Source organism: Enhydra lutris, unplaced genomic scaffold (assembly GCF_002288905.1).
Source record: "Enhydra lutris kenyoni isolate GAN:26980312 unplaced genomic scaffold, ASM228890v2 scaffoldscaffold19, whole genome shotgun sequence".
NCBI classification, from domain to species: Eukaryota; Metazoa; Chordata; class Mammalia; order Carnivora; family Mustelidae; genus Enhydra; species Enhydra lutris.
In genome coordinates, this window is record NW_019154103.1 from 34,606,922 (window position 1) to 34,634,809 (window position 27,888).

The following is a 27,888-nucleotide window of genomic DNA, read 5'->3' on the forward strand; positions in this document are numbered from 1 at the left end:
CAGAAACAAGCCTAACCAAGGGGATGCAGCTAGCAGTTAGGATATGCACCCATTTTTCTGGTATCTCTCTCTCTCTCTTTTTCCTTTGATGAAATGTAGAGAGCTTATTAATAAAAAGAAAAATAAATATCTAAAAAAACATGAAAAGGAAATGGTAAAATGAGCTCTGCTCTAGTCCAAAAGAAAATAATGACGGCAATTTCCAATCAGGCCCTTTGCGGAGAACCTACGAGAATAGCAATACTACCAGGATTCGTAAATGGCAGTCGCTGCTGTCTCTGAGGAACGCATAAATGATAGAGTCAAATCACCAGACAGGCCCAGCTCCAAATCCAGTTTCTCTAGATGGCCAGAGCATGGGCTTTAGGGTCAGTACCGTCTCTTAATATGTGACTTTGGGCAAGTGACTTAATCTCTGGATTTTTCTATTTATCAAAATGAGGGTTACTACCTAGCAGGACTGTGGTGAGGATTAAGTACCCAGCATAGTACATAGCACATAAAACAGGCACTCCATTAAATCGAAGCCTTCCTTTCCCCAGTCCTGCAAACATAGGCAATACAATCTGCCCACTGCCCCACCATCACTTACTCTTCTCCATCTTATTCTTTCTCCCCCTCCTCCCCTTTAAAGTTCCTATCGTAAATCTAGTTGAGGAGACATAGAAATAGGAAATGACTTGCGTTTCATTTTAAAAACTGCCAAGTGAAAAGCAATATTGAATGCCACTGACTACCTTACCTAAGTGCTGACAAACTTTCATCAATTCAGCGAACATTTATTATTTTTTTAAAGATTTTATTTATTTATTTGGCAGAGAGATAGAGATTACAAGTATGCAGAGAGAGGGAGAGGGAGATGCAGGCTCCCCGCCGAGCAAGGAGCCCGAGGCCGGGCTCCATCCCAGGACCCCGAGACCACGCCCCAAGCGGAAGGCAGAGGCCCAACCCACTGAGCCACCCAGGCGTCCCACAGCGGGCATTTATTGAGTGACCATCCATGCCAGGCATGGTGCTAGGCCCAGGGAGTTCATGGGTAAACAGAACATTGTCACGCCATTGTCATGGAGTTCACACTTTAGTGGGACAGTGAATATATAATTTAACAATATGTTGAATAGAAGTGTTGAGAGTGGACATCTTTGTCTTATTCCTGATTATAGAGGAAAAGCTCTCAGCTTTTCCCCATCAAGATGTTAGCTGTGGGTTTTTCATATAGGGCCTTTATTATATTGAGGTATGTTCCCTCCAGACCTACTCTGATGAGGGTTTGTATCATGAATGAATAGTGTATTTTTTTTTGAGGTGTGTCTGAGTGGCTCAGTTGGTTAAGCCACTGCCTTCGGCTCAGGTCACGACCGGGAGTCCTGGGATCGAGTCCCATATTGGGCTTCTCCTGCTTTGCAGGGAGCCTGGTTCTTCCTCTCCTTCTGCCTCTCCCCCTGCTTGTGCTCTCTCTCTCTCTCTCTCTGTCAAATAAATAAATAAAATCTTAAAAAAAAATAGTGTATTTTTTTCAAATGCTTTTTTTTGCCTCTGTTGAGATGATCACATGGCTTTTAGCCTTTCTCTTGTAAATACGATGTATTACACTGATTGATTTGTGAGTATTGAACCATCCTTATATCTTGGAATAAATCCCACTTGATCATGATGACTGATTTTTTTTCTTTTTAATGTATTGTTGGATTTGGTTTGCTAATATTTTGTTGAGGGTTTTTTGCATCTATGTTCATCAGAGATATTGGTCTGTAGTTTTGTGGTTTTTTTGTAGGGTCTTTATCTGATTTTGGTATCAGGGTAATGCTAGCCTTTTAGAATGAATTTGGAAGTTTTCCTTCCTTTTCTATTTTCTGAAATAGTTTGAGAAGAATAGGTATTAATTCTTCTTTAAATGTTTGATAGAATTTACCTGTGAACCCATCTGGTCCTGGACTTTTGTTTTTTGGGAGATTTTTCATTATTGATTCAATTTCATTGCTGGTAACTGATCTGTTCAAGTTTTCTATTTCTTCCTGATTCAGTTTTGGAAGGTTGTATGTTTCAAGGAGTAAACTCTCACTACTTCTATTCAACTACTTCTATTCTCACTACTTCTAGCAACAGCAATCAGGAAACAACAACAACAAAAATAAAAGACATCCACATTGGTAGGGAAGAAGTAAAACTTTCACTATGTGCACATGACATAATACTACATGCAGAAAACCCTGAAGATTCCACCTAAAACCTCCTAGAGTTGATAAATGAATTCAGTAAAGTCACAGGATGCAAAATTAATATACAGGTATCTGTCACATTTCTATACACTATTAATGAAGTAGCAGAAAGAGAAACTAAGAAAACAATCACTTTACAATTGTACCCAAAATAATAAAATACTTAGGAATAAACTTATTAAGGAGGTGGAAGACTTGTACTCCAAACACAATAAAACACTGAGAAAAGAAACTGAAGATGATACAAACATATGGAAAGATTTTCCATGCTCATTGGAAGAACAAGTATTGTTAAAATGTCCATACTATCCAGAGCAATCTACAGATTTAATGCAATCCTTATCAAAATACCAACAACATTCTTCACAGAACCAGAACAAATAATACTAAAATATGTATGGAACCACTAAAGACCCTGTATACCCAAAGCAATTTTGAGAAAGAACAACAAATTGGAGGTATCACAATTCCAGATTTCAAGTTATACTACAAAGCTGTAGTAATCAAAACACTAGGGTACTGGCACCAAAACAACAGACACATAGATCAATGAAACAGAAGAGAGAGAGAAATAAACCCATATATGGTCAATTAGTCTACAACAAAGAGGACAAGAACATACAATGGGGAAAAAAAGATAGTCTCTTCAACAAATGGTGCTGGGAAAACTGGAGAGTTACATGCAAAAGAATGAAACTGGACCACCTTCTTACACCATCCACAAAAATAAACTCAAAATGGATTGAAGACTTAAGTGTGAGACCTGAAACCATAAAAATCCTAGAAGGAAACCTAGGCAGTGAATTCTTTAACATTAGCTGTAAAAACATTTTTCTAGATATGTCTTCTCAGGCAAGGGAAACAAAAACAAACTATATCAAAAGAAAAGGCTTGTCACAGTGAAGGGAACCATCAACAAAATGAGAAAGCAACCTACTGAATGAGAGGAGATATTTGCAAATGATATATCCAATAAGGGGCTAATATTCAAAATATATAAAGAACTTAGACACTTCAAAAGCAAAAACCCACAAATAATCCATATAAAAAGTGAGGAAGAGGACCTGAATACACATTTTTTCCAACACAAACATACAGATGCCCAACAGACACGTGAAAAGATGGTCAACATCACTAATCATCAGGGAAATGCAAATCCAAACCATAATGGTTTAATGCTATAATGGTATAGCACTTCACACCTGTCAGAATGACTAAAATCAAAAGGAGAAGAGAGAAGTATTGTCAAGGATGTGGAGATATAGGAAACCCTTGCACTATTGGTGGTAATGCAAACTGGTGCAGCCACTGTGAAAATAGCATAGAGGTTCCTCAAAGAATTAAAAATAGAATTACCACCATGTGACCCAGTAATTCCACTACTGGGTATTTACCTCAAGAAAGCAAAAACACTATTTTGAAAAAATACATGCACCCTTATGTTTATTGCAGCATTATTTACAATAGCCAAGATATGGAAGCAGCCCAAATGTTCCTCTATATATGAATGGCTAAAGGTGTGAGATATATATAAAATGGAGTATAACTCTGCTGTTTAAAAAAAAAAGAGAGATCTTGCCCTTTGCAACAACATGGATGGACCTGGTAAGGAAGTTAGAGACAAATACCACATGATTTCACTCATGTAGGATTTAAGAAACAAAACAGTTAAACAAAGAAAAAAAGAGACAAACCAAAAAAAACCCAAAAACAAAAACAAAAAAACCAGCAACAGATTTTTTTTCTTTTAGAGAGAGAGAAAGAGAGATAGTGAGCCTGCTCATGAGCAGAGAGGGAGAGGAAGCAAGATAATTTTAAGCAGGCTCCACACTGAGCACAGAGCGTGATATGGGACTCAGTTGGGGCTTGATCCCACCACCCTGAGATCGTGACCTGAGCTGAAATCAAGAGTTGGATGCTTAACGGATGAAGCCACCCAGACACCTCCCAAACCCAGATTCTTAAATACAGAGAACAAACTAGGTTGCCAGAGAGGTGGATGGGGATGGGTGAAATAGCAAAACAAAAATGTGTAGTGCCATGGAAGAAATGATCAGGTGCAATAGTGGAAACTAACTGGAGAGCAGGAGTGAGAGGTAGTTTAGGAAGGATACGGCCTTTCTGAGCTGACAGTTACACTAAAACCTGAAAGATGACAAGCTAGACATTTACAGAACAATATTAAGGATCTTCAAGACTGTGGGATCAACACATGCAAAGCATAGGCAGTCAGGAAGTATTAGTATTTGGAAAGCAGTTGTGACAGTGTCAACAAGGCAGACAGGGCCCTTGTGGTAAAATCCAACTCCTACCATGGCCTCAGTGCCCTACCTAATTTGACCCCTGACCTTATCTCCTCCCACTGTCCATGCCACCTATTCTCTTTGTCCCTTTTACCTCCTGGTCTCATTCCCACCTCAGGACTCTGCTTTTGCTGTTGCTTCTGCCTGGATGTCTCTGACCCAGATCTTCTCTTGGCTCCTGGCCCCTGTGGTCACCCTCAGATCAGATGTCATCTCCAGAGAGAGACTGCCAATTACCGCCCTTCACTCTCCTTCATCTTTTGGTGGTTTGCTCTCTTCCTATCCCTTATCACTGTCAAACGTTAATTCTGTGATTTGTCTTTTATTGTCCATTCTTTCCCACTAGAATGTAAGTTCCATGAATTTATATTTCTTCCTGCTGGAGCCTAGGACAATATTAAGTATATAATAGAAACACAAATATAATTTGTTGAATTAATGTTGAATGCAATTAAGCTAAAGAGGTAATTAAAGGCAAAGAATAGGTAAAACTGTGTGAGACAAACGAGGACCTCCCAGAATAGGTATGCTTTGAATTAAAATGGGGGTGGGTGAGAGAGAGGAGGTGGTACGTAGCTACAAAAGAAGAATGAGAATTACTCGTTCATCTTCGTCTTTTTCGCTAGACTATGAGCTCCGTTAGGCTGGAACCAGGTTTTATCAATCCATCATCAGCACTTAGCCTAGAACGGTTCACACTATAGGCGCTCGATAGGTGTTTGCTGAATAACTGTGGGTGTGTAGAAAGGTTTTATTAATTGGGCCGCTAACCAGTCAAAGAAAGGCCAGTAGGTCTGGCGACTGAGATTCCGCATCCCAAGTAGCAAGCCCACAAGGGCCAGAACCGCGAAGAACCAAGGGGTCTGAGCGCTGCGGCAAAGCGACTGCGCATTCCAGCTCCTCCTTGCGGGGCTGGAGGACGCCGGCGATCCCCACGCACGCATGCGCGCTGCATTCTTCCCGCCTCCAACAAGATGGCGAAGGCCAAGTAGCAAGGGGGCGGAGTGTGGCCGCCGGAAACCCGGCCGCTGCTGGGGGGAGCTGCGGGCGAAGGCCCGGGAGCAGCGGGCCGAGGCTGGCACGATGCTGTTCCCGGGAGGCGTTGTTAGTTACTGCTGAGGAAGGTAGAGCACCGAGTTGCCTTCCCGGACCCCCGGCGCTCCCTATGTACGCCTCTCTGGGCTCGGGTCCGGTCGGCGCTTTGCCTGCTTCTGCACCACCCTCTACTCTAGGGTCCTGGAGCTCCGGCAGCGGCAGCGGCTGTGTCCCCCAGGAGAGGAAGCGCCCAGGCGGCGTCCGTACTTCTGGCCGCGGGGCGAGCGTCTGGCAGGTGAGTGAAGCGCAAGCTTTGGTGTCTTTGCCTCGCCGTTGCTCCAGACCTTAGTGGTGTCTTTGCCTCGCCGTTGCTCCAGACCTTAGTGGTGCTCGGCAGGACTCTGCCGCTCTCTTGTCTCCACGTCCCACCCTCTCCCCGCCCTGTGCCCCCTTTCAGGCCTCCAGTTGGACCCTGGCTTTGCAAGCCCTCCATTCTCACACAGTGGGTGGGGGTCGCGACGCCTGCTGCCCTCCACACCTTTCCTAGTTCCTGGTGAAGCTTCACCCCTCCAAGCGGTCTTTCCTTTGCTTTAGGTGGGTGGGTCGTTGCCCCTCCTATTTTAGTCGCCTCCCCATCTTCCTGGTTTTGACCCTCTTGCTTCCTTTAAAAGTTTAATTGGGGAGAATACCCGGTAGCCTCGTATGTAGACTTAAAAAGAAAAAGGTTCACCTTGATGAGGGAATCAAGTCCCCAGGAAACGGGTGGTTTGAAGAGTTGGAGACTCCTTGGCCCATTGAACTCCTGCAAAGTAGAGAATGGTGCCTGTGATGCAAATGATTGTTCGTGGAAATTAATCTCTAACTATAGTAAATCTTTGGTCTCCGAACTTTTAAGGCGGGGACTTACGTTTTCTAGATCTAGTGAAAGAATTGGGAAGTGTTCGTTTTAAAAAAGAAGGCTTGTGATTGTAAGATATGTAATAGCACAGGAAAGGTTAAATGATTGATTCTTTTATTCAGTGTTCGCTCAAATTGCCCAGCGAAGCTTTAGAAACCCGTATTGCACACGCTCTTTGTTTTATTTAGAAAGAACTAAAATGGAGAAAAGCTTTTTAAACTCAAAACCTCTCAAATTTCTTGGATTCTCCTTTGTTTCTATTAACAGTCGCTATAGGACTTGGTATTTTCTGCAAAATTTAGGCTGTGCCAGTCTCAGTTCTCCCTCCTTCATTACTGGGGCAAGGGTACTCGGAATTAATGGTGTAAGAAACTGTCCTAAATAACCTGGTATCTTGCCAGAGTTTATAAGGGCAAACTGCAGGATTGAAATGGTAGTGGAGGAAGTTGCCATGGCTGTTTTTCCCATATTTTCTGTCTTTCTGCAGTTATCTCAACTCTTTCCTTCTGTTTGGGCTTCATGCTGGGACTAGCTTCCCTCCTAGTAAAAAGATGGCTATCAGCAACGTTCATGTGATAGCCTTTGTCATTTACTTCCAAAGGGAGAGAGAAGTAGTTGGATAATTTCTCAAGAACCCCAAAATTGTAAAAATGAGATTATAGATGTAATTGATAGCTTCTCCTTTGAGATTGTAAATGGGTGGTCTATTTTATTAACATTAAATTGAGTAGTATCATTTTGTTAAAGCTATGCTAAGTGCCCTCCCAAGTTATTAAACACAGACTATCCTTGCCCTATTGGAATTCTGTCCTAACAATCTTTAATATGTGGGTTGTATAATTGGCCTGACAGATTTGTTTACTTTTCATTCTGCCTCATGACACATAATCTCTTTCCCTTTGCTGTAGACTTAGACCTCTTAATGAATTTCCTTCTTCAAAAAATTTTTTTAATTTCTTAAATTTAGAGATAAAATTGTTTAGTTCAAAAAAATGGGAGATATTCTTATGTTTGATTCCTATGGGCTAGTTCATTCATTTGTTTTTAGCCTTCATTTTTCTACAATCAAGGGCTGTACGTTTTTAGAGGGGGTTATCTCAGTTCTGTGCTTTTGACTGAAGGGATAGTAGGACTGCTGAGCTCCAGTCAATGGCTCTCTACCTCTGGCAAAATAATTTGAAGGATTATGTCAAAACACATCTCTGATTACAAACTGTTATTAAAATCTCTTACTCTTCCTCTCTTAGGGAACCTGTTTTCTCCTTCTCACACACTGTCTTTATGAACCCCTCTTTGTCTCTCTGTTCATCTAACCCATTAGCCTACTGCTGATTTCATTTGCCTCTCTAAACCAGGATCCCACAGTCATCAGATTTTACTAATGATGCCCCAGCATGCTTTCTTTTCTGTGGCTATACCTTTCTAGTCCCCAATCCAGAATGAGCCTCATCACTAGCTCTTTCATTTTGACCCCTGAGCTCCTGAAGGATACAAGAGACAAGTTGTGTGTGGATATTGGTTGGTTTTCATACCAGTTGGTGCTCTGCTCTCTACTGGGTCTTTAGTGTGATTGTGTTCCTTACTGTCTCATTTCCTGAAGGTTTTTAATAGCAAATAACTTGATCTCTTCCTTTCCTGAGAAAAATGTCAGCTGTCTGAGGTATATTCTTTTCTATCCTCAGTATGATTTCCTTATTTACTCCTGTCTCAGAGGAAGAAATGTCCTTCCCCTTTTTCAAGAGTAGTCCCCTCCAGATGTGTCCACAATCATCCCTCCCTGTCTTTCTGTAGAACTGTCCTTTATCACTCCTTCTTCAGTCTCTCCCTCTCTAGCCTATACATATGCTTCCGTGTCAAGGCTGCCAAATACAGTGCTATGTGTAACTCAGTGAAGCCAGTCTGAATTTTGAGCCTGCTGTGCCATTGTATTTTTATTCTTTAATTCCAGAAGTCTGGTGTAGTAGGAAAAACATTGACTTTGGAGCCAGATAAATCTGGGTTTGAAGTCTATTAAAACCACCTAGTGGCTATGTGGCTGTGGGCAAGTTACTACTCACTCCATTCTTTATCTATAAAACAGAATGTTAAACTTGCTTACAGAGTCATAATTGAAGGAGTTTAACACATGTTAAATGTCCACCCAAGTGTTTGGTACATTATGGAGTTCCTAATAAATATTAATTATTCTTTCTTTGCACTCTGTAGTCAGAGTGCTACTTTAAAAGTGACCTATGACTTCCTAATCACCAAATCTAATGGTCTTTCCTCAGTTATCCTTGGTTTCCTAAGATCATTTGTGAAATATACTATACAGGAATAAGATTATCTGATTTCTTGGTTCTTCTGCATTGTATGTCCTGATTCTCTTATGTCTCTGAAAATTTTTTCACATTTCCTGCTCTACTTCCCTCAAAACATAGCAGTTCCTGCATTAGTTAAGATGCAAACTGAATTTAAAAGCAAAAAGAATGTATTGACTTATATAATTGGCATGTGCACAGATAGAATTGCTTTCAAGAATAGGCTTATGTCATCAGGGCTGAAGTTCCATTTTTCTGCTACTATGTCAACTTTGTCCTCCTGGTTGCGCTTTATGCTCAGACTGGCTTCCCTCCTAGTAAGAAAAAAAAAATGGCTATCAGCAATGTTCGTGTGATAGATAGCCTTCTTTATTTCCAAAGGGAGAGAGAAGGATTCTCTTCTAGCCTTTTCCCAAAAGTCCTAACCTCTATTCTGATTGAACAAATGGAGAAGGTCTTGCTGCCAAGTCGGTCATAGTATCTTTGTCAAGAGGAGTGGAATTACTCTACTTGGCCTAACCAGTGGATGAACCTCATCTAAAATGACAGGAGGTAATCAGTGTACTCAAGGATCTCTGTGCTTTTCACTGTGTTCTCTTGGTGGTTGTATCCTGTTTTTAATTATCTAAATCGTCATTTTTGTGTGGATGTTTCTCCATTCTGCAACTTGACTTCCCACATTGCTTGCTGTATATCTCTATCTTAGATGTGCTATCATAAGCTTACCTCATACCAAACAGAATCACATGGAATTTGATTTTAATGCACCTACCCTCACCTTGTGTGTTTACATGTGCATGTGTGTATATGTTTCTCTTCCTTCTAATTTCCCTTTTGTGAACACCTCTCTCCCAGCCAGCCACTCTAACCCTGCAGTCATCTTGGTTCTCCCACATCAGCAGCTGTCAGATCTTGAATATATCTTATATTAGTTTGGCCTCAGGTTACATAACACTGAACAACAGTAAACAGTATTTCACATAAAAAGAAGCGCAGAGTTGGAGGATTGCTGGTCAGTCAGTGACAATGACCTTATATCAAGGGTTGAGGTGCTCTTCATCTTTATCCTTAGTGTGCTGATCTTTGCGCTTAGGTTCATCATCCTACTGCTGCACATTACTCTTTCTGCTCCAGACATCACAGTCTCACATGGCCGCCAAAGAATCCAGTCTCTTGATTAGGCAAATAAACCTTTCACAGAAGCCCTATGTCAGATGTCATGCTGGCATGTTCATGTCCTACTATCAAGGGGGCTGGAAAAACCTTTATCTGGCATTTCAGTGTAGGAGGAAGTTAGGTGAATGGCTAAGGGAAGGTGACCAATAATATCGGTGACATGTCTCTACAGTATTTTGTGGTATTAAGTTTAAATAAATAAGAATTTTCCAACAGTGGTATTAAGTTTAAATAAATAAGAATTTTCCAATAGTAGGAACAAACTTATAGCACCACTTACCCCAACAGTTGATAATAAGCCATGCATAGGATTTTGGCCAAACACTGAGGTAGTCATAAATCACAGATTAAAATTAGATTATGTAAAATTAAGATTATGTAAAATTTCAGTGATACATCCCTGTTCTTCTAAGGTTGATGTTTCTCTTTACTTTTTTTAAAAATTAAATTCAAGGGTCGCCTGGATGGCTCAGTGGGTTAAAGCCTCTGCCTTCGGCTTAGGTCATGATCCCAGGGTCCTAGGATCGAGCCCCGCATCGGGCTCTCTGCTCAGCAGAGAGTCTTCTCTCTCTGCCTGCCTCTCTGCCTGCTTGTGATCTCTGTCTGTCAAATAAAGAAATAAAAATCTTAAAAAAAATTAAATTCAATTAATTAACATATATTATTAGTTTCAGAGTAGAGTTCAATGATACATCAGTCTTTATTTATTTATTTATTTGACAGAGAGAGACACATTGAGAGAGGGAACACAAGCAGGGAGAGTGGTAGAGGGAGTAGCAGGCTCCCCACTAAGCAGGGATCCTGATGCGGGGCTCGATCCCAGGACCCTGGGATCATGACTTAAGCTGAAGGCAGAAGCTTAACGACTGAGCCACCCAGGTGCCCCAATTCATCAGTCTTATATAACACCCAGCACTCATTACATCACTTGCCTTCCTTACTGTCCATCACCCAGTTACTCCTAAGGTTAATGTTAAGTACATTTATGTGTACCTCGTGGAACCACTGAGAGAAATGGGCACATATAAAACCATTAGAAAATAGATTTGTTTTTTTCCCTTAGGCATTTAGAAAATATATAGGGACATTTTTGGTTGTCACAGTGGTTGTAAGGGCCTACTGAGAATTAGTGGGTAGAAATCCCATATACTAAAAGTCCTGTGATGTCTCCCACAAAGCAAGATTCATCCCTTCAAAAATGCCAGTGGTGGCCCTACACCTTGAAATAAGCAAATGCTTTGCTTTTTGAAAGAATTCATAGATACTCATTTGTTTTCTTATATTGCAAGTGACAGAAAACCAAATTCCGACTGCTTAAACAATAGAGGGAATGATTAGATCTTGTAGCTGAACTTTATCTAAGGCTTTATCTAGCCTGAAATCATCAAGGACTTGGCTCAGTTTCTCTGTGATCTGTTCAGCTCTGTCATTCCCCTTGTTTTGGTTTCATTCTGAGGCTAGCTTATCTTATGGTAGCAAATTACTGTAGCACTTTAAGACTTAAAACCCTCGTTTCACATGTAAAGTAAACTGAAGAATACCTTCTGTTACTTGATTTTGTATTTGTTGAGTATCATCACTACTAAAACTTTCCCTAAACACCTACCCCTAAAATGTCAGTCACTTCCCCTGTTGTGCTACAATTTTATAATCTATATTTTTATCTCTAGTATATGTTATATTCTGTAAGTATTATTTTTATATGTCTCAAGGCATTACCTTGTCTTAATTATTTTTGTATTCTTAATGTTAGAATACTCTGGCTAAGAGGTACACAGTAACCATTTATGGAAAGAATTAATGAATGACATAGGAAGGATGTGGGAAGGGATAGAGAATTGTAAGAGAGCCCCATTCCTTAGTTGTTATTGGACCCTGAATTATATACATTGTACTCCTTCTACCACCAAAGCATATATAATGCTTTTGTGATTAATAGAGTGTAAACTCATTTGAAAGCCTTACTGAACTCTAGTATTGTATTTTTCATTATTTTCTCAACAAAACTAAAAGCAATTGCCATCATTCATCCCATAAATATTCTTTTTATTTTATTTATTTTTTTAAGATTTTATTTATTTATTTGACAGAGAGAGATCACAAGTAGAGAGGCAGGCAGAGAGAGAGAGAGAGAGAGAGAAAGAGAGGAAAGCAGGCTCCCTGCCGAGCAGAGAGCCTGATGCAGGACTCGATCCCAGGACCCTGAGATCATGACCTGAGCTGAAGGCAGCGGCTTAACTCACTGAGCCACCCAGGCGCCCTCCAATAAATATTCTTGAAGGTCTCCTGTGTGCACGTAATGTGGCAATAATGGTGAACAAAACCGAGCCTGTGCTCTCTCTGAGCGTAAATATTGGTTAGGGATGACGACAATAAACATTATCCATATGAGCACACACACACACACACACACACACACACACACACACACACACACAGTAGTTAATAGGCTTTGACATAAATAAAAGAGATTCAATGGATAAAGAGTAACAGGATGCTACTTTATTTATTTATTTATTTAAGATTTTATTTATTTACTTGACAGACAGGGATCACAAGTAGACTGTGAGGCAGGCAGCGAGAGAGGAGGAAGCAGGCTCCCTGCTGAGCAGAGAGCCCCAAGCAGGGCTTGATCCCAACACCCTGGGATCATGACCTGAGCCAAAGGCAGAGGGTTTAACCCACTGAGCCACCCAGGTGCCCCAGGATGCTACTTTTGATAGATTGGTGAGGAAAGGGCTTTCTGAGAGGCCCTTTGAACTGAGAGACCTGAAGGAAGTGATGGGAGTAAGCTGCAGAGCTCTCTGAGGGAAAATGTTCAGGGAGAGGGAGCAGTATCTTCTGAAATGGAAGTATTTTGGCATGTTGGAAGAACAAAGGGAGGCTAGTGTGGCTGACGAAGAGTGAGTGAAGGGGAGAGTGGTAAGACAGTTGGTAGGATAGGCAGAGGCTAGATCAAATAGGGCATTGAAGGTCATTTGAAGATTCCATTTTACTCTGAGTGAAATGGAAATCATTATAGTGTTTTAAGCATGGGAATATCCAGATTTGAGTTGGTTTTGTTTTGTTTTGTTTTGGAGGATTATTCCAACTTGTGTTGAAAATTAAAGACAAGAATGGAAGCAGGAAAACCAGTTAGGAAAATCTTACAATAATCTGGTTTGGAAATGTGCTGCTTGGAGAAGGTAGTAGTGATTGGGGAGCAAAGAAGTTGTCAGATTTGTGATATACTCAGGAAGTAGAAAGGCACTTGACTGGCTCAGTCACGTCATGATCTCAGTTTCATGAGCTCAAACCCCATGTCGGGCTCCATACTCAGCCTGGAATCTGCTTGAGATTCTCTCCCTATGCCCCTCCCTCACTCGCACTCTCCCTCGCTCTCTCAAAATAAAAAAATAAAATCTTTAAAGAACAAAAGTAGAATAATTAGGATTTACTGATGGATTAGACGTGGAGTATGAGGGAAAGAAGTAAAGGATGACTCCCAAGTTTTTCAACATGATCAACTGGATGAAAAGTGGCACATTTTACTGAGATGGGCGCTGTTGGGTAGGGGGTAGGTGGAAACAGGTTTAGAGTTGTAAATCAGGAGTTTTGTTTTTGATGTGGCTATGTTTGAGATTTGTATCAAATATTCAAGACTTTGAATAGGCATATCTATTAGGAGTCCAAGGGAGAGGTGAAGCTGGAGGTATATGTTTGAAAGTTATCAGTGTCCAGATGGTATTTAGGGCTATGGGACCAGATGAGATCATCTGAGGAGTGAAAATAAGATTTGTGAAACATCTTGATATTAAAAATGGTTTCTTTTTTTTTTTTTTTAAAGATTTTATTTATTTATTTGACAGAGAGATCACAAGCAGGCAGAGAGGCAGGCAGAGAGAGAGGAGAAGCAGGCTCCCTGCTGAGCAGAGAGCCCGACGCGGGGCTCGATCCCAGGACTCCGAGATCATGACCTGAGCCGAAGGCAGCGGCCTAACCCACTGAGCCACCCAGGCGCCCCTAAAAATGGTTTCTTATATTAAAGGTTGGGAGCCATCATGTTAGATAGTAGTTACAGCATTCAGAATATGGCGAGGGTAATAAGTAATTCTTTGAGAAAGAAGTGGGACTCAACCCGGGCTTCAAAAAATAGAAAAGTCCTTTTCCTTCTCATTCGAAGCACAGTGCCTAGCATGTAGTAAGCGTTCTACAGGTGCTGGTGAATGAACAAAAAGCACTTAGGCTGGGGAGCAGCCTGAACAGAAGTTTGGCAGGAGGGAAGGCTAGAATATTTTAAAAGAACATCAGAGAACTAGAGGAAAAAAGTTTGTGCTGACAAGTAGTGAAAAGTAGGATTGGGTTAGTCTATTAAAAGCTTTAAATTGTAAAATGACAGTTATGTTTAACCCTGTAACTTAAATAATAGTTTTCAGTTCTGTTTCTGTTGTTTGCACAGTGCCTGGCCTCAAATAGATGCTCAGAAAGTATTGAATAAGTGAATGTGGAATTCCCAAGATGTAAGATTTATCTCTATTCTTTTCCTCTCACTAAAGTGTACTGGAGTGCAAACTACGTTAAGTCATATAGGGATGATCTTACGTTTGCTTCAGTTTATTATTATTTCTAATGCTAAGCATTAAACACATCTATACTTTATGATTGATAACAGATTACTTAAGACATACCTCACAACTGGTCAGAAAATACCAGAATATTGGCAAAACTGAGGTTCAAAATGGTTGCACCAGCAAGTGAGGAGCCATAATAATCTTTTTTTCAGAGACTGACGGTTATTTTGCTTTTACAAATAAATTTATTTATGATAAAATTTGTGTCATAAATATATTTATGTCAAAGCAGAAATGACTGCTTGAAGCCTGTTTATAGATCATTTTCTCTTTTAGCTGTTAGGAGCAAACTGGTTTAGAATTTTAGCCAGAAAACTGGAGATGAAATATCCAAATATTTGGAGATTGAATTTTTATTATTTTTATGGTTATATGATTTAGAACACTAAGTATAATTAGAAATCATTATAAATAATTAGCAAATTATAGACTTACACAGTTTAATCATTAGAAAATAGTTTACCTGAATAAAACCATAGTGAGGTAAAAATTGAGATTTTAGTTATATTTTGAAGTAATTAAAATAAGATACATAGGTTTGTGATTATTTTCTTCATTTCTTATATACCCCATTATTAAAGCTTTATATAGTCATTATAGGAAATTCAAGAAATAAAATAAAAAGTACAGATAATATGCAAAAGCTCATCATATAAAAAAACCAGTATAGCTTTTGTCTCCCCCAACCCATCTCTCCCTCCGTCTCATTTTGTCTTTTTTCCATGCCTAAGACATAACCCCCATTAGTTGTAGTATACATGTTTGTGTGTGTATATTTCCAATTTAAAAAAACATTAGGTTATGTACATTTCTTAGACTCCTTTGTAAATCTTATTTTTATTGACTGTATAATAATCCCATTATAAGAATTATTTTTCTTTTCTTTTTTTAAAATTTATTTATTTAAGATTTTATTTATTTGACAGACAGAGATCACAAGTAGTCAGAGAGGCAGGCAGAGAGGGAGGAGGAAGCAGGCTCCCCGGTGAGCAGAGAGCCCGATGCAGGGCTTGATCCCAGGACCCTGAGATCATGACCTGGGCTGAAGGCAGAGGCTTTAACCCACTGAGCCACTCAGGTGCCCCAAGAATTATTTTTCTTAACTACTCCCTGTAGTTGGTTATTTAGTTGTTTTCCATTTTATTTTCATGTGTGATGAACATCTTAGCATGTTATGGATTTCTTTTTTTCTTGGCCTTTTTCCTTAAGATGGGTTCATAGATAATGAAGTCACTGGATGATAGGCTGTAACATCTTTAAGGTTAATAGTTCATGTTGCCAGATAGGCCCAATAAATATTAATTGGTTTGAAATTAATCATAATGGGGGGAAAATTAGGACCTACAGAGTTGCTGAGCTTTAGTGATAGTCTTAATCAACCTTTTGTTCATCTCCAAGTATTTCTTTTTTTCTATAACACATATTCTAGATTGTACATAAAATGAGGAAGTTAATATGTTATTGTAAACACATATGAATTTATTACCCAGGTCAAGAAATAGAATGCTGCATCATCCCAGGGCTGCCCTCCCTGTCTTGTTCCTGATCTCAAAGAGAAAGCTTTTAACATTTCACTCCCAAGTACGTTTGCTGAAGGTTTGTTTTCTGTTTCGTTTTTTGTTAAAACCTTTAATACATTAAAGAAGTTCCCTGCTCAAAATCAATCTACAGAAATCTGTTGCATTTCTTTGTACCATAATGAAGCAGCAGAAAGAGAAATTAAGAAAACCATCCCATTTACAATTGCACCAAAAATAGTAAGACACCTAGAAATAAACCTAACCAAAGAGTTAAAAGACCTGTATTCTGAAAACTATAAAACTCTGAATAAAGGAGTTGAAGACAACACAAAGAAATGGAAAGACATTCCACGCTTATGGATTGGAAGAACAAATATTGTTAAAATGTCTCTACTACCCAAAGCAATCTACACATTTAATGCAATCCCTATCCAAATACCAATGGCATTTTTCACAGAAATGGAACAAACAATCCTAAAATTTGTGTGGAACCAACAAAAGACTTGAATAGCCGAAGTAGTCTTGAAAAGCAAAAGCAAAGCTGGAGGCGTCACAATTCCAGACATCAAGTTATATTACAAAGCTATAGCAATCAAAACAGTTTGATATTGGCACAAAAATAGACATGTAGATTTATGGAACAGAGTAGAAAATCCAGAAATAAACCCACAATTGTGTGGTCAATTAATCTTCAACAAAGCAGAAAAGACTATGCAACAGGAAAAAGTCTCTCCAACAAATGGTGTTGGGAAAATTGGACAGCCACATGCAGAAGAATGAAACTGGACCATTTCCTTATACCACACACAAAAATAGACTCAAAATGGATGAAAGATCTAAATATGAGACCAGAAACCATAAAAATCCTAGAAGACAGCACCGGTAGTAATTTCTCTGACACTGGGTGCAGCAACTTTTTTTCTAGATAGGTCCCCTTGCCTCAAAAGCAAAAGTAAACTATTGGGACTCCATCAAAATAAAAAGCTTCTGCACAGCAAAGGAAATAATCAACAAAACTAAAAAGCAGCCTACTGAATGGGAGAAGATACTTGCAAATGACATGTCCGGTAGAGGGTTGGTATCTGAAATATATAAAGAACTTGCACAACTCAACACCCAAAACCCAATAATACAATGGAAAAAATGGGCAGAAGATATAAACAGACATTTCTTCAAAGAAGACATACAGATGAGCGACAGATACTTGAAAAAATGCTCATCATCACTTACCATCAGGGAAATGCAAATCAAAACTTAACACCTGTCAGAATGGCTAAACTCAAGAACACAAGAAACAACAGGTGTTGTTGAGTTGTGGAGAAAAAGGAACCCTTGTGCATTGTTGTTGGTAGGAATGCAGACTGATGTAGTCAGTGGAAAACAGTATGGAGTTTCCTCAAAAAGTTAAAAATAGAGAAATACCTTACAATCCGGTGGTCACACTACTGGGTATTTACCCAAAGAATACTAAAACGAATTCAAAGGGATACATGCACACCTATGTTTATTGCAGCATTATTTACAATAGCCAAGATATGGAAGCAGCCTAAGTGTCCCTCCATTGATGAAAGGTTAAAGAAGTGGTGCATATATATATATATATATGCATATATATATATACATATATGCATATATATATATACATATATACATATATATATATGAATGATGAACTGTTATTCAGCCATTAAAAAGAATTAAATCTTGCCACTTGTAATGACATGGATGGAGCTAGAGAGTATAATGCTAAGCAAAATAAGTCTGAGAAAGGCAAGTACCATATGATTTCACTCATGTGTAGAATTTAAGAAACAAAACAAATGAGCAAAGGGAGAAAAGAGAGACAAACCAAGAAACAGACTCTTGACTATAGAGAACAAACTGAGGGGAGGTGGGTGGGAGGATGGGTGAAAAATTGTTGGGGATTAAGGAGTGCGCTTGTCATAATGAGCACCAGGTAATTAAAATAAAAACTAAAAAAAAAAGTTCCCTGCTGTATCTCATTTACTAACAATTTTGTGTTTTGTTCTGTTTGAATTTAATGCTTTCCTTTTTTTTTTTTTTTGCAACTTTTCATTGCCATATGAATTTTCTCTTACTTGTTAATATGTTGTATTTTATTTAACTGTTAAACCTAATCTGATTTCTGGGTTACATCTAATTTGGTTTTACTGTATTATCTTCTAAAATTATTCCTGGGTTCAGTTTATTAATATTTTACCCAACAGTTTGTTTTGCATCAGTGTTCATAAATGAGGTGGCCTATATTGTTCTTGTCAAGAAATCAATGTTATGCTAGTTTCATAAGGTAAACTGACCCTTATTTTCTGTTCTGGAAAAGTTTGTGTATGATTAGAATTTCTGTTCCTCAAATTTTTGCTGCAGTCTGGCAGGGAAGCCATCTGTGTTGGGAATTTTTTTGTGTGTGGAAAGGCTTTTAATTAATTGGATTTCTCCTTTCTAAGCCTATTCAGGTTTTCTGTCTCTTACTTATTTTGGTAATTTTTCCTCTAAGAGGTTGTCTTTCTCATCCACACTTTTTAATTTACCTTCACCAAATTATATACTATTGGCTTCAGGAAAGAATTCCTTTCTTATCTCTGATACAGGTATAAGAACCTTCTCTTTTTCCTTTATCAGTCTCAGCAGAGATTTTGTAGTCTTTCAAAAGAACTAAATTTTTGAATCTTGCTGATCTTTTTATTGCATGTTTGTGTTCTAGTGTGCTGATTTCTGCTTTATTTCTTTCCTTCTATTTTTTGGGGGGTTAATTTCTTACAGTTTTTTTGTTAATTTCTTATATAGTTCTCTACTTTTCAGCATTTCTTCCCTTTAACTGCATGCATTTAAGTCCAAATATTTCCTCTTAAGCACTGTTTTAGCTGGCTATATTATTCAAATTATGATATATAGTATTTTTATAATTCACTTAAAATGTTTTCTAATTTTTATTGATATAAAATGTTGACTTTTGGATTAATTGGAAGTATTATATTTCTTAATTTCTAAACACGTGGAGATACTCTAGTTATTTTTTAATTTGTTTTTGTTTTCTAACAACTGTACAAGATAATTAGAGAATACATTCTGTTTCAAGGGTCTGTGATTTCACACTTTTAAAACTTGAGATCTGCATTATGGCCCAGTATATTGTCTTTTTCCTTTGCAGTTGAATGCAGTGTTCCAGATGTTTTCATTGTGTCATGTTTGTTAATCTTGTATTTCATATCTTTAGCATCATTAATGATCTTTTTTTTTTTTTCTTTTCTCAGTTTTAAAGAAGGGTATGTTAAAATATCCCATTCTGATTGTGGATTTGATTTTATTTCCTCTTGTAGTTCTCTCAGTTTTTGTTTAATGTATTTGATGCTGTGCTAGTAGATACATGAAATTGCATAGTAGTCATATCTCCTTAGTGACTTACTATTATGAAGTGTTCCTCATTTATTCGGGTAGTGTTTTTTTGTTTTTTTTTTTTTTGTTTTTGTTTTTGTTTGAATTAAAGTTTAGTTTGTCCGAGATTGCTATAACAACACCAGCTTTTTTTAAATTATTGCTTGTGTGGTATATCGTTTTCTATTCTTTTATGTCCAGTCTTTTTGCATTCTTCTTTTTGGTGTGTCTCTTATGTGACAAGGTTGGATTTAACTCTCCCATCTTACTGTGTACTTTACCTTTGCCCTGTTTATTCCCTTTTCCTGTCTTTCTTGCCATTTAGATAAGTTGACTGTTTTTTCATTTCAGATTTTTTTTCTTACTATTTGGAAGTTACAATCTCTTTTTTTCCTCTTTTACTAGTTACTAGAATTTTTATTTGGTTCTTTTTCATATCTTCTGTGTTACTTTGTATAGTTTTCAGTTCCATGCAAAAATAGTTAAGTTTGACTTTTATCCCCTTGAATGTAGTATTTTTCAGTCTGTATCTTGTAATTCCAACATGTCAACTCTCTGTGGGTCTGATTCTATTGTCTGTTGCAGAAATAATTTGATGTATAAAATGAAGTTAATTTTTCTCTAGAGAAGTTTTCATTTGCCATTGCCAAGTGCCTTGGAATGTGAGACTACCTTAATCCAATTTCAAATCTTTAACTTTTCTGGGCCACCTTCCGGTTCCTTCTTTCTTGTCTTAGGATGCCTCCCTGTGGAGTCCAAGCCCAAAGCCAGTGGTGTTTTTATTACAGTCTTTACCATTGGTGGGTCCCAGATTCTGATCTTTGTTCCCCAGTCCTGGAAGTCAGACACAAATCAGAGTTCGGACTCTTAAATATTTTTGTTGACAAACCCATGGAAGACAAAAGTTGAGCTCACCTTTCTGGGTTTCAACTTTTGGTGGATTTGAGCTGGTTATTCATTCTTCACTATGTTGGTAGTTATTTGATGCTTTTAAGACTATAGTTTTAATATTTCGTCTGGCTTTTTAAATTGACTTCAAAAGGATAACTGTTTGAATTGCATAGTCTGCTATTCCCACAATCAGGAGTCCAAATATTTCTTTGACTAACTTGTTCAAGGAGGACTTGACATTTCTACAGTAGTCATTTCTTTGTGTTCAGGCCCTTTTTATGTCACGAATGAGATATCTGGAAAGGGTAAACGTTAAAGTATGGTTGCCTTTTAATACTTTAGCATTGTTTATCATATTATTCCATTACTTTGCAAAGCCCCAAGGGAAGGAGGCAGAGGATATTTTCTTTGGCTGGAGAAGTCAGAAATGTGTAACAAGGTAGTACATTGTGATAAGTATTGTCCTTTCCATGAGCGAAGAGATAAAATGAGAACATTTTTTTGAAGTGGACATATATGAAGAGGGAAGGAGAATGCACTGAGCTGAGGCAGGACTGCAAACATCTGTCCTTTAGTATTTTTGTTGGAAGTAGGGTTCATTTCCAATAATTGTGACAGCTTTCTTTATGCCATATGGTTGTTGTGATTTCTGTTTTTATTTTCCTAAATATTTTTGGTGTATCTCAGGGACTGAATGTGATTTTTGAACCTTTGAGCCCACATCTTTTAAAAGTATTATATGTATAATTTGCATTTGATTTCAGAAATTGAATCAATTAAATAGGTTAAACACACAAGTTAGAAATTTTACTAGGCAAACTAAACTGTAGTAGTCTTTGGAAGTTGACATTCTGTGGTTGGAGGGGTGTTGAAAATTTTGTGTAACATACCAATATATTTTTATTTTAAAGACATTTAACCTGATATTAATCACAGCTGTTCCCATGAAATGCCGTCTGTCACTTTGTGATTACTTAATAACAAAATATAAAAGCAGTTCTTTTTTAAGGAAACCTAGAATTCTTGTATTTGTTTACTTGATTCTTTTTTCTCTCTGCTAAAAGGAAATACTAAGTTTCTTGTTAATTATAGTTCCCTTCACTTCCCTTCTATGTCAGATTTAAACAGCTTCCTTGTTTTAGATTTGCTCATTTCCGTTCAGTGAACTGACGAATGAAGTGACAGAGAATTTTAGAACTGGAAGAGATTCTAGACAGCGAGTCTTTCATGTGCCGTCTGTTCCTGCCCCTCTCCCATTTTAAACATGTTAAAACAGAAGCCCAGGGAAGTCTGGGTGACTTGATTAGGGTTCCCTAGAGTTATACTGACCTAATATCCATATCTCTTCCTCTTTATAGTTTCTTGAGGTTCTTTTCAACCATATGATACTATAGCTATACCAGACACAGCTAAGATGATGATTTATCACCAACTATTAAGATCTGATAAAATATTAATGCATCTTGAATATCTATATACTTACTACAAATACCATTAATTTTATACTTTCTAAATTTAATTTGTGGAGTGTGGTGTTTAATTCCTTAGTTTACTGGCTATGACTAAATTCAGATATGAATTGGTCTCAGCCATTCAGTCTCAATATTTGTTAATGTCTGTGCTGTTCCTAAATTGGACTTTCATATATGTTTTCTTAAGATTTTTATTTCAATAATATAAAAAAGCAGCTCTTATGTTAGAGTAAGTACCTCCAGACAATGATGAAAGATACCATTCTACCATAAAAATATTTAACATACTTAGCAGTGTGCTTATTAACTCTTGTTTCCAAAATCTTGCAGTGCTTCCACGTGACTATAACACACATTTCCCCTATTATATTCTTTTATGTTCATTAGAGTTGGATTTTATTGCATCTATTTAATTAGGCCCATGACATTCTATTCTTCTTATTCTAGTCTTTTTTTTTATATTCTAGTCTTTCTTTAATTTCTTGTCTTTTTCTTTGTTATAGTTTCATTTCAGAGACTCTATCTTTTCTGATATTTCAGTAGTATTTCTTTGATAGCTCCTTAATTCTAACACCAAAGTTCTTCCCCTGTTTTCTCTAACATCAGTTTACACGTTAGCATCACTGAAAGGTGTAGCTATCAGTTAAGATAATAAACTTGGGGAAAAAGGTCACACTGGACAAAACCTACAAATGTATTTCAATTATTGTGCTCATTTGGTTGAACACTCATATCACATATATCCTAATGAATTACAGAGTGGCCTGAGTTAAAACAAGTTACAAATTTTCACAGGAAGTTAATGCTTACTCAAAAAACACTGAGAAAAATCTGTTCTGTTATACCAATATAATGTATTATGCCAGCTTTAAAATCCAGTTATTGCTTCACTTTAATACAGAATTTATATACTGTCTTTTGGAGGTATGTGTTGGTAGGATTTTCTCCCTACAACTTAAAGATATTTTATGATGAGTTACCACATGCTATGATTTTATATTAGTTTATATTGTACTAATGAGATTTTTGATTTAGTGTAGAATTAGGTCTTTGACAAAAGTTTAGTATCTCAATTCAGATAACTGCCTACTAATTAAATATTATTATTAGCACCATGAAGTCGGACTTAAACCGTGACAATTTTCTTGCCAAAATGTTAAATGTAAGGAACAGAAAAGAGTAACTGAATGGGGGGAAAAAAGCGTTCTCATTTTCTGTGACTACTCTTTGGTATACTGCTTTATACGCCTCAAAAAGCAGATTATTATATTCTATTCCTAATGTATCTCACTGTTATTGAGTTGCGAATTAAAATCTTTCACTTGTTTTTATTGGATGTTGATGAAGTTGTTGAAGGCCCTCTGTAAACCTAGTAGTGGAGGCTTCTGGTTTTATTGTGTTACCTATGTTCATCATTTAATTACCCTAATTTAATTAGGGTATTTTACATGATTTTTACCTAGCACATATGTCCTCATTATATTTGTCCAATTTTTATTGAAATTAAGGCCCAACCAGTGGTATAGGACAATATTTCTCTGTCAAAGATAAACAGATTTCTAAATCAGAAATAACTGACTTTGGTTCAGTGGAGAATGAAACCTGGAGTCAAATATTTGGCACTGTCTTTAGCTAGATCAGGACGAATCACTTAACCTTCTTGTAATTTAACTTATGTGTCTACAGAATGAGGGCATTCTATGTTTCAACTATGTTTTTGTTCCAAATATTTTTCTGAAATGGTGTAAGGAGCAACCATCTCAGGCAGCTTTTCTAAAGCTGATCTACATGTGAAATTTAAAAAATCATATGGTGTTTTTATGTTGTCAAAGCCAGATTGTTTCTTGTCATATTATTTTGGTTTCCAGAGTCATAAAAAGGCAACTTGCTTCTAGGCCTCAAACTTAAATGTAGGCACTATTAGGATACCCAGATAATATCTTACTTAGCAGGCTTTGAAAGAAAGGTATTGAGCATGGTTTTGAATAAATACTAAAGTTCTTTCAGGTGTCTCTTATTTTAAACAAAAAATAGAGCTTCGTTAGGAAAAGAGACTTTTTATTATCTTTGAGCAGTATTGTCTTGGAGTAGATATTACATGCATATAGCACACATTTTAAAAAGTGCAAGAGAGTATGTAGGAAATGAAAATAAATCTTGCCCTGTCCTTCAGCTGCCTGCATCCTCTCTGCAGAGGCAAACACTGTTAACATTTTTTGTTTAGTCTTTCAGATTATAGTCCACAGAAACCCATAATTTCACAAACACTATCTGTGGATATTCTTTAAGAAGACAAATACATATGCTAATATGGTAGAGTGATTTCTGTTTTCATCAAAAATTAACATTCTGGAACATAATACACTTAAGAATTTTAAATCAAAATAACTCTTATTTGAGCTCCAGAAGGATTTTTTACTTTAAAAGGTACTTTTAAAGTACTTTTAAGATACTTTTAAAAGGTACTTTAAAGCTACTTTTTTACTTTAAAAGCAGATACTTTAAGAGGATAAACAACTTTCTTTTAAAATCTGATTATCTGATATTTCAGTGTGAAAATCCTGCTGGTTTAGCGTTTAACAAAAGTGTTCCCAAGATTAAAAGTTAATTTGCGAAAATCTGACTAGAGTAGCTCATTTGCTAACCACACAGAAAGGTGGTTGTTGGGAATTTCCATTGTGGATTACAATTAGATGAGAGAATCTGTATATTCTGCTTATTCCCTCTCCACGTGAGCAACATTTGTTGACTTTACTGGGGCTAGAGGTTCTGCTTCCAAGGTCACTCACTCATTTGGCTGACAGGTTGGTGCTGCTTTGGGCCCCAGGTTGGCCTTTCCATAGGGTTACCTGAGTATCCTCATAGCATGGTGGCTGGCTTCAAAGTGAGTGGTCCAGGAGATCAGGTGGAAGCTGCAATGTCTTTTTTGTGACCTAGCCTCAGAAATCACTTCTACAGTATCTTATTCATGTATAGGTCAGATCTATTAAGCATGGGACAGCAGGTTCCAAAGGCTTGAAGACCAGCATTTTAAAGATTATTGGGGATAATTTTGGAACGGATCGAAGTACTTCCCAACCATAACACCTCACCCCCATTTAAATAAGGATTGGATCAGCACTCTTACATTTGATGTTTGTGGTAATCTCAAGGTGAATTTATACAAAAGAGCCTAAGGCTTTCAGAATGCTGTACCCCTTTCTATTATTTATGTGCTGTTCAGGAAAATGCATGTTTGTTTGCCAAGCTTTTTGTATTTTTTATTATGTTTGATGTTTGATGAGAAGGAAAATCACGTATAATGGGACTATCTAAAGATACTAACACTAGCTTCCTCTTAGAAATTATAGGATATATCCCTTACCTTTAACATATTGCTGAAATCTTTGCTATACCATCTATAGATGTAAATACTTTCATCTAGCCTTTGAATCCAGGTGTTGTCTGGAAATTGGAGTGGATATAGGGCATCTTGCACTCATAAAATAATGAAGCCTGACTATAAAATGCAGAAATTTAAGGTTTTGGCATATTTATGCCACTGGAATGGTATGGAAGAGTAAGGCTGCTACTATAAGATAAAACAGAAGAAAATTTTCCTGTGTGTAATGTTAGAGGAGTGAGAATTTGAAGATTTAAGTGTGGCGGGGTGGGGGCAGCGGGTGGGTGGCAGGGAGATTTGTGGATAAGTGTCTGTCTAGTTTAAATATCTCGGATGGGCACCTGGGTGGCTCAGTTGGTTAATAAACATCTGCCTTCAGCTCAGGTCACGATCCCACAGTCCTGGGATCAAGCCCAATATTGGGCTCCCTGCTCAGTGGGGAATCTGCCTCTTCCTCTCCTTTGCCCCTCCCCTGCTTGTGAGTTCGTGTGTGCTCTCTCTTTTATGAATAAATAAGTAAAATCTTTTAAAAAAATAAAAATGTCTCAGACATCCAAGTGACATATGAGATAGTTGGATATTCAGAGGAGAGGATTAGGATAGAGTTATAAATTTGAGATTTAGCATCATATGAATGTTGGTTAAAACCTTGGGACTAGGTGAGAAAACAACAAAGAGAAAGTAGCCCTAAAATACTCGCTGAGGCATTCCATTTTTTAGAAGACTAGTGAAAAGCAGAACCATTGAAGGAAATTAGAGGAAGGAGAAGCAGGAGAATGTCATACAGGCCAGAAGACATTATTTCAGGTAGAAGAGAGAGATCAAGTTTGTCTCCTGTTACTAAGAGATTGTATTAACAGTGGAATTTGGCTATATGGTGGTCATTGGTGACCTTGACAGTTGAGCTTCAAGATATTTTTTAAGATTAGGGAGGGTTAAAGAGTGAATTAGAGTGAGAAAATAGAGACAGGAAATGACAGTCACTACATCAGGAAGTTTCTCTGTGAGTAGAAAAGAAAAAGGGGCCATATTCAGTGTATGTGTGGTGGACTAAGGTCAAGAGAGGGGTTTTAAAGATAAGTGATACTAGAGCATGTTTGTGTGTTCGTTAGAATGATCAAGTAGAAGAGGAGAAACTGGTTATGCAGGAGAGAGAGGGGTTACTCAAAGACAACTTCTTGGAAACAAAGAGTAGTTGGAATCCATTGCCCAAGTGAAGGTATTGGTCTTTGATAGAAACAGGAGTGCTTTATCCATTTTAATAGGAGGGAAACAGTGTAGACTTGGTAGGGAAATATGAGAGAATTTCTCTCTAATGGAGTGAAGTAGGTCTTCAACTGAAAGTGGCCTGGGTTGGAAAATTTGTGTGTTACAGGTTTAAGGAGAGAAAAAAAGGTTTGAAGAAATTAACTCAGAGTGGGAAAGCAGGCTTTCTAGGAAACCCAGTAATCCTGCCAGGCAGTGTTGAGTATCTTAGCATGTTTAGAGTTGTAAATGTATGTATTGCTTCTCGACCTTTTGGCTAAGATCAAGTGTAGAGTTGTAAATGTAATGTGAAATGAGCCAGCTCCATTATCCCACCACCATCACCCCAAACACCACCCCCCCCAACCCCCACCACTCCACCACCTCAACCCACCCCCACCTAAGGGGATATGAAAGAGGAAAGAATCTCCCCTTGAGAAAGTAGCAAAGAAAGTGGTGTCATCAGATTTAAACTAAGATAATAAACTAAAATAAATGGGTTAAGATGTGCACTGAAAAGCTTGAAGTTTAGGGGAAGTTATTTGGTTAATTTGTTCATATATTTTTGACATAGTAGTATTAAAATATACTGTTAGACTATGTGAGTTAACATAAATTTCTGTGCTGTTATATTAAATATGTTAAACACTATATCAAACCTGCTGTGATGAGATTAAGATTTTTTGTCAGAGGGAGGTGGGGGGAAAATATTAAGAGAAGAGTATCTAGTATTCAAAAATCTAAACCTCCAGTATGGACCCACAGAAATAGTGTTGGCTGTTGTTATGGTTATGTTCCAGCTCTGCACATCACGATTTATTTATTTTTATTTTTATTTTTTTAAGATTTTATTTATTTATTTGACAGAGAGAGATCACAAGTAGGCAGAGAGGCAGACAGAGGGAGAGGAAGGGAAGCAGGCTTCCCGCCAAGCAGAGAGCCTGATGCGGGGCTCAATCCCAGGACGCTGGGATCATGACCTGAGCTGAAGGCAGAGGCTTTAACCCACTGAGCCACCCAGGAGCCTCATGCACATGACTATTTAATCCATAGGCAGTGTTAACTCGCATAACTACCATGGATAACAGTGAGTACCACTATTTCTATAGGAAAATGCCTTCAGCATTTCAATTTGGCATGCCAGCAACACCCTTATATTTTGTTGCCCTGGGGAAAGTTTCTCTCCTTCACTTACCATTCGCACCCCTTCCCCAAGTCTTTGCAAGGCATTTAAAGTGGGACTTTTAGTGGCTGCCTATCCCTAATCATAAGCAAGTGCAAAATGTTTTTAGAGCTTTATCATAAATATGGAGAAATAAAAAATGAGCAGGCCGGGGCACCTGGCTGGCTCATTTGGTTAAGTGTCTGCCTTTGACTCAGGTCTGCTGAGTGGGGAGTCTGCTTCTCCCTTTGCCCCTCATCCCATTCATGCTCGCTCACTCTC

At 37.9% G+C, this 27,888-nt stretch overlaps 1 protein-coding gene across 9 annotated transcripts in view; it reads left to right on the top strand.

The window, feature by feature from the left end:
- Positions 1–5,607: 5,607 nt before the first annotated feature.
- The window catches only part of LOC111148270 (APC, WNT signaling pathway regulator), a 135,884-nt gene continuing 113,603 nt past the window's right edge, over positions 5,608–27,888 (top strand). For 4 of the 9 annotated variants that reach the window (XM_022504738.1, XM_022504741.1, XM_022504745.1 and 1 more), the window contains exon 1: positions 5,608–5,852. Coding sequence is in view for 4 of the 9 variants with exons in the window: in XM_022504737.1 (XP_022360445.1) it covers positions 5,688–5,852 (165 nt within the window). In the remaining 5 variants the exon portion in view is untranslated. The remainder of the gene's footprint in view (positions 5,853–27,888) is intronic. The other 5 variants (XM_022504737.1, XM_022504740.1, XM_022504746.1 and 2 more) reach the window with 2 other exon arrangements.